Consider the following 8,145-nt stretch of genomic DNA (forward strand, 5'->3'; position numbering starts at 1 on the left):
GATACAAAGTATCAGTTAGTTCAGAGGGACAGAGTTCTTCTGATGTGATACAAAGTATCAGTTAGTTCAGAGGGACAGAGTTCTTCTGATGTGATACAGAGTATCAGTTAGTATTTCTCTGTGGTGTTCAGGTACTTAGACTAACGTTACACTCTAACTACACTTTAACTGGAACTACTTAGCAGGTGTCCGTTATCAGGAGTTAATGGACACCCTGCAGCCAATCAGAATCCAGTATTCAGCAGACCATGGTATAGTGAGTGTTTACTATGTAATGGTGATGGATGATGAAGGTGACGTTTCAGTGTGATCCTCTTCCTCTCTCTGGGGGTTTGTGTTGGTGATGAAGATGAAGATGGTCCAGTGAGGAAGAACACCAACGAGGGATCAAACCCCGACTCACGTCCCTCTGAGTGTGTGTGGAGCTAAACCAGAACAGAGCCGGGCAGCAATGCATTCACTCTGAAACCAAATCACTAAGACCGAGTCAAATCAGGACGATATGCAAAACCACACACACACACACACACACACACACAGAGAGAGAGAGGAAGAAGCAGCTGAAGTTAAACTGAGAGCAGCAGAGTCGTCTGTCAGACCAACAACAGGCTTCGCGTCTCTGAGGATTAAAGAGGGACATCACTATTGTTTACTGCATCATCATCCTCATCCTCCTCCTCCTCATCATCTTCCTCCTCCTCCTCCTCCTCATCATCATCAGGTGGGTCAGCTCTTCTTTGCTTTGTTTTTATTTTATGTTAGTTTCTGAATGATGTTTGAATATTTAAATGAGACTGAAGCTGGTTCATGTTGCTGACTGACTTCTGTTATAAATGTGTGATTAACTGCAGTACAATAACATTATTACAGTGAGTATACTAGAATACAATAACATTACTACAGTGTGTATACTAGTGTTTATACTACAGTGAGTATTCCTCAGTGAGTATACCTTAGTGAGTATACCACAATGTGTATACCACAGTGAGTAAAATACTACCATGAATATACTACAGTTTGTATACTACAGAGTATATACTACAGTGAGTAAAATACTACAATGAGTATACTACAGTGACTATACTATAGTGAATATAATACTACAGTGTGTACACTACAGTGACTATATAACAGTGAGTGAAATACTACAATGCGTATACTACAGTGAATATAATACTACAGTGTGTATACTACAGAGAGTACACTACAGTGACCATACTGAGTGAATATAATACTACAGTGACTAAACTCAGTGAATATAATACTACAGTGAGTATATTACAGTGAATATAATACTAAAGTTATACAGTACAGTATATTGACAGTAGATAACAGTATTTTAGTCTCATCAGTTTATTTTGGGGCTGAACTTTGGATCTGATTCAGTTTGTGGAGAAATATTCAGTGTTTGATGTGAAGCAGCAGTGTGTGGATGAAAACAGGAAGTAAATAAGTTCCTACATCAATCTAATAACATGTCAGTTGTCATGATGATGCGGCTGTTTGTTTGTCAGCTGTGTTGTGTTCGTTGGTGTTTCCTCCAGTGGAAAAAAGAGATCATTAATTGTGTTAAATAATCAAAGAGTTTCCAAAGGTTTAACTTACCTGAACAGATCAGCATGAAACCACAATGAGACCGACGGTCACGTCGCCTGAAAATAAACGCAGAAAAAACAGGTTTAAAATAAAATAAAACTCTCTAAAAACACCTGGAAGCTCTCCAGAACTACTAATAAGTAAACGTAAGTATAGTTCAAGTATAATCCCAAGTATACTTTATGTAATAAGTATAATAATATCAATGTACTAGTATACTTGTAAGTGTACTACTTGATTACTTCTTGGGACTTAATTGGTATTATTTTATAAAAGTGTACTTTAAATGTAAAAGTAGTAAACTTTGAGTACACAACTAGTTTACATCTAAGGTGTATTTTAATACTGCAACTTTAATATGAACTATACTCCAAGTGAACATATAGGTATACTGTTAGTTTACTAGTTATATACTTCTGGCCCACTTTTTAGTTTATGAAAGTACACTTTAAAGTATACTCTCCGTAAACTACTAGTTTAATAGTTTTTACAGCAAGAAGTGAGCTTATAGTACTTAGCCAAATATACTTTTCTGTATACTTTTCAGTATAAACCAAGTGTACTTGGACTTTTCTGTATACTTGACAAGAATACTTAAACGTTTCTGTATACTTGTCGGCATAAGCCAGGTATACTTAAGTATAATTTTGTTAAGGGTATCTCCGATAAGTACATAAAAAGCAAACTGAAAGTATACTCTTTTATTTTAAGCTTAAAGAAGTATACTAATAGCACTCTTAAATAAACTTTTTTTTTTGTAAGGCCTCCGAGAGTCAGAGGTGATGTCATGTATCCCAGCATGCAATGGGGCAGTCTAAGCTCATTTCCATGGATTTGACTGCAGAGTCTGAGCAGCCTCTCACATCTTCTGTTTTTATCACCTTAGAAATAACTCTGCTGGTATTTTCAAAATAAAAGAGTTTTAAGGGACTAAGACGCAAGGAGAGGAGGCGAGGAAAGGAATTGAGGATGTACAAACTGGGAAGGGAGAAAGGTGTAGAGTCTGTCTGTGTTGTCATGGTGACCTACAGGTGTGCTGTGCAGCACAAACACATGCAAACAATCTCACATGTTCTTGTTCCTCTGCAGATGTCTGATGTGTCCAGCAGAGGGTGCTATCTGTCTGTCCATCTCTCTTACCTCCACATTCTTTTATTTTGGTGATTTTATTTTGTCTCTCAGCTTCCTGTTTCCGGCTGTCTCTGCATTCTGATTGGCTGATATGACGCAGGTGATGAACAACTCTGACTCAACAGTGGGCGGAGCTTCTGGAGAGGATGTAGTGGCTCTTCAGGTGAGACTCAAATACACACACACATCACAACAGTGAACTCGTCCTTTAACCAACCTGTCCGTCAAAGTGAGCTCAGGTACTCCAACAGGTGAGTCCTCACTGACTGGTACCTCCTTCTCCGGTCATTTCCTTCTCCTCAGGTGTGACTCTCCTCTGATTGGTTCCTCCTTCTCCTTAGGTGTGACTCCTCTCTGATTGGTTCCTCCTTCTCCTCAGGTGTGAGTCCTCTCTGGTCCTTTCCTTCTCCTCAGGTGTGAGTCCTCTCTGATTGGTCCCTCCTTCTCCTCAGGTGTGACTCCTCTCTGATTGGTCCTTTCTTCTCCTCAGGTGTGAGTCCTCTCTGATTGGTCCCTCCTTCTCCTCAGGTGTGACTCCTCTCTGATTGGTCCTTCCTTCTCCTCTAGGTGGAGTGTTTTCCCAAACTTTCCAGGCATGTCCCGTCCATCGTGGTGGAGCCGACAGACGGAGGCGAGGTGGAGAGTGGAGAGCTGCGCTGGCCTCCTGATGATGTCAGCAGTGATGTCAGAGAGGGCAAAGCCCAGGTGACAGGTGAGGTCGTCACATTAAAAGAAACATTCTGCGTTATTACAAGTTATTGGCACAGTTTTATTGATCAGTAATAATCAATAATAATCAGTGTGTGTACCTGAGCCGGAGTGACGTCATCAGGTGTTTTATCCCAGGTGTACCTGTGGAGGAGGCGGAGCCAGAGGAGCAGGTGATGAGCGGGGTTTAAAACCTCTGACTGACGTGGCTTCTTCTTCAGCCAATCAGTGTGAAGGACTCTGTGACGAGGGGAGGGGCGGGGCCAAAACTCACCTGTAGCCCCACCTCCAGGCCAGGGGGCGGAGTCAGATCAGGACAGACCGAGCCAATCAAAGAGGAGAAATTTAATTAAAAGAGTTTAGACGTTACGAGGGTCGACGGGCCGCAGAGGATTCTGGGATGCAGATCTGCATTTATTATATTATATTATATTATATTATATTATATTACATTAAATATTAAAAATCTGAATAAAAATCAGAAAATGAAGCTTCAGATGTTTTTATCAATTTTAACTGCTTTTATTCAATTAGTTATTGATCAGAATGAAGCTGTTTTGTATTATTATTATTATTTGTTTTTATTACACGGCTTTGTTGAATACTCTTCTACGTTCTACGGTCTGTTATTTCTTCATAACAGACTGTTGCTATGTATAGCAGACCGTTGCTATGTATAACTGACCGTTGCTTTGTATAGCAGACCGTTGCTATGTATAACAGACCGTTGCTATGGGCGCAGTTCAGATGTCGGGCTATGGAGGACCGTTTTTTGTGTCAAATTATTGATTTCTTAGATAATTATCCGTGTAATAAGAGGGATAATGTACAGCTAGCCGGTCATTGTTGTGAAATAAACCCTTTCTGGGCGATGCCCTGTCGGGGATTATTTCACAACAATGACCGGCTACCTGTACATTATCCCTTACTTAGTATCTGTTTTATTATTACACGGCTTCGTTGAATACTCGATTCTGATTGGTCAATCACAGCGTTTTATGGTCTGTTATTTCTTAAGGGTGATGCGGTTTATTTCACAACAATGACCAGCGTGCTTAACATTATCCTTTACGTAAAACTGTCAAATAATTTTAGTTTCATTTGATTTGTGCAGAGGTGGAAAGTAATTAAGTACATTTACCCAAGTATTATATTTAAGTACAATTTTGTGGTACATGACTTGAGTATTTCCATTTCCTGCTACTTTATACTTCAACTCCACGACATCCCAGACTTTTTACATAAGGAAACATGTGATATGTTTATGATGTGATGCAGTACTTTACTACTAATATAGTAGTATACAAAGTATGTAAAACTAGAACCACATTGACGAACATTAAAATACTCTCACATGAGAATTTGTTAGTGATAAAACAGAATAATATAATATTGAAATAATGCATGAGTTCTTTTGACACTTTAAGTACATTTTGATGCTAATACTTCAGTACATAATTACTTGTAAATGAGTATTTCGACACTAGTATTACTACTTACTACTGCAGTAACAGCAGCTGTCTTCTATTTGGTCTACTTGCAGGATGTCAGAGAGAATGACGAAGCAGAAGTTTGGTATATTTGAATTAAAGCTGCAGAGGCAGAAACACTACATCACACTCATCATTAAACATCAGTGCATGAAATCAGTTTATTACAAATGACACAGTGATACAAAGAAATCCTGTTGATGATGAACACATGAGAGTCCAGATGAACGTAATAAATTAATAAATATCATCAGAAAATGATGCATAAAAAGGTTTGATAACAGGAAACATACAGCTGGTCTGCTTCAGTCTCATGCACTGTAACAGAAGGGAAACACCAATCACCTGTAGCAGCAGCAGCGGTTACATCATCACAGCAACGGCCAATCAGGCTAAGTGTTGTTGGGCAGATGATGAATCAATACATTCTCATTGGCTGCAGAGCACGAAAAAAACGCTGTCAAAATAAATAAAACCTCAAAGTATCTCAGCTGCACCCGTTTCCACGAGGTGTTTGTCAAATGAAAAAGTGCACATTTGGTGAACTAGCCTCGAGCTACAGGAAACATGCACTTTACAAAATAAAACACTTTACAGCAACACGTTAGAGGAATCCTCCTGTCGGCTGTCTTCGTGTTTCAGAACGGATATCAGGAGAGCTAGGCTAGCAGTTTGCCTCCGCTTCCAGTCTTTGTGCTAAGCTAGGCTAACCACGTCCTGGTTACGTGATGAAACTGATCTCTGAAACGGGACGAAGAAGAAGAAGAAGAAGACGAAGACAGCCGACAGGAGGACTGATCTAAATGTTTCCTACTTACATCTGTACAGCTCTCTCCACATCGACGACACACTCACACACACACACACGCACACACGCACACACGCACGCACAATGACTTCATTACCTCCACCAGGGGATTTTTCCGGTTTCTCAGCAGGATTACGGTAAAACTTTGGGCCCCATCTTAATGAAACTTGGCTGAAAGGTGCAGCGAGGAAGAAGCCATTAGATCCAGAAGTTGTTTTACAGTAAAGGCCCTGACACACCCGGCCAACAGCGGGCTGGCGGTGAGCATTTTTTTGCGGTGGATCCTGCACCGTCGGCTCTAGTCTGCCCGTGTCTGAGGTTTTTCGGCCGATTCACATACTTGCCAACCCTCCCAATTTTCCCAGGAGACTTCTGTTTTTTCATCGCCCTCTCCCGTTTTCTCCCGGGGTCACAATTCTCCCGCATTTCTCCCCGATTTGTGGCAAATTTTCATATATTTTTTGTTCCTTTTCGTTATCTTAGCCTGTTTCTGGAACTGAACAGCGTTTACTGTTTAATCCCTCCTGTTTCCACCCAGACGACAATGGAGCTACACAAAGAGAGTAGTCTATGCGCTCTATTTCCCCTCTAAAATAACACATAAAATTACTACTTTATAATATTATGACTTTATTCTCGAAATCTCTGATTAATTTTTTTCTTATTCAATGTGGCCCTAATACTCCGTCGTAGTTTAGTGACCCCAGCATGCAGAAATGTTAAAATACACCATTTTAGAATCGGTAAAAATAACACATTTGTACTGCATTAAATAAACTACTTGGTTTTTGCCCCCAAACTGTATGGGAATTATCATAAAGTGGGCATGTCTGTAAGAGGGGAGACTGATGGGTAATACCCATATTGAACCCATTTTCATTCACATATCTTGAGGTCAGAGGTCAAGGGACCCCTTTGAAAATGGCCATGCCAGTTTTTCCTCGCCAAAATTTAGCGTAACTTTGCAGCGTTATTTAGTGTCCTTCGTGCCAAGCTACTATGATATGGTTGGTACCAATGGATTCATTAGGTTTTTTATAGTTATAGCTTTAAAACTGAGCCCGCTACAACCTCCGTAAGACAGAATAGCCGGTGGGCTAGTGGATTTTCGCAAAACATATCACGATCCTTATGCGTATCGATATTTTATTACACCCCTACTGGTAACTACGGGGTCTTTATCTCATAATTATACAATCTTTATCTGGTTAAAGGGACTATTTGTAACTTTCAGAAATGCTTCTTAACAGCGACACCTGTGGCCGTGAAATCAACGAAAGTCAGCGTCGGGCTCGCGCTTGCTCGCTCTAAATATACCTGAACGAGCATCGCTCAAAACAGTGAGGTGACACACGTCAGCTAAAACCACAATATCACTCTATATTTCAGCTGCTTGGCAGTAATGTTAGCTGACCAGACGGAGGTCTCTCCATGAACATGATTTAGATCTGATCCTAGTGTTGGCTTTTCCTGCCTAAGTGCAGGCTGAAGCAGCGGCGCTCTGCAGCGTGTCTCCCTTTTCTCTCCTCCTGCAGCCGGAGAGCAGAGGAGACACCGGCACCCGGTCGGTAACGAGAGGGTAACGTTACTAGCTAAGGAGCTCCGTTACTTCACAAGACACGGGAAACCTCTGTTGGTCTGGAGGAGCTGCAGCATTTTTTTTCTGCACAAACGTCCACTGTACATTCACTAGATATTCTCAGAGCTAAACTAACTCTTCTGCAGTGAGGAGTGAGCGCGCGTTCACGTCTAGAGGTGGAGCGAGCTGAGAACGCGCGCGCTCTCTGAGCGAAGGCAGGCAGGCAGAGTTGGAGAGGCAGCGGCCGCGCATATGTGAGCGCGCATGTGTGACGACCCGCTACATTTATGCGCGTACAAAGTTACAAATAGTCCCTTTAATATCAGTCATAATTACTTTTCTTTAGTGAATGATGTGTTTTCCCAGCAACAGTTTTATGACGTCTAAAATAAACCCAAAGCTCCTGATCATGTCAAACACAACGTCAGCATTTCTCATTTCATTAACTGTGATTGAGGAAGGCGATGCGTTTAAGGACCAGCAGGAAATCTCAGACATTCAGCACTCAACAACATTCAGCGACAGCGAACCTGAAGCGCACGATCACAGCGAGATGGCAAAAGAACATTCAGTAAAATAGAACAATACATCTTGTTTGTTTGCTTCCTGTCAAAGAGAGACTTCTTAGATACAGACAGAAAACTGAGACACAATCTATCATCTGTTCAAACGCAACAACAGATTATCAAAGCACAGAGTTGATCGATATACATCATCCACGTACTACTGCGGCGCGAGCAGCTGCTTCTTTTTGTAGCTTTCACTAAAGGTTGTTCAGCTTGTGCGAAGTAGAAGCAGTTCTACGGAGTTATATTACTTCAAAATGCATCAGT

At 41.0% G+C, this 8,145-nt stretch overlaps 1 protein-coding gene across 1 annotated transcript; it reads left to right on the plus strand.

Moving 5' to 3' along the window:
• The first annotated feature begins 571 nt into the window (after positions 1–571).
• On the plus strand, positions 572–4,023 carry LOC119477372 (protein LBH-like). Its single transcript, XM_037751442.1, has 4 exons — positions 572–721; positions 2,779–2,890; positions 3,295–3,439; positions 3,574–4,023. Exons 2-4 carry the CDS (start codon positions 2,819–2,821, stop codon positions 3,624–3,626), a joined length of 270 nt encoding a protein of 89 aa, XP_037607370.1. The 5' UTR covers positions 572–721; positions 2,779–2,818; the 3' UTR covers positions 3,627–4,023.
• Positions 4,024–8,145: the final 4,122 nt, after the last annotated feature.

The sequence above is a fragment of the Sebastes umbrosus genome, chromosome 18 (genome assembly GCF_015220745.1).
Source record: "Sebastes umbrosus isolate fSebUmb1 chromosome 18, fSebUmb1.pri, whole genome shotgun sequence".
NCBI classification, from domain to species: Eukaryota; Metazoa; Chordata; class Actinopteri; order Perciformes; family Sebastidae; genus Sebastes; species Sebastes umbrosus.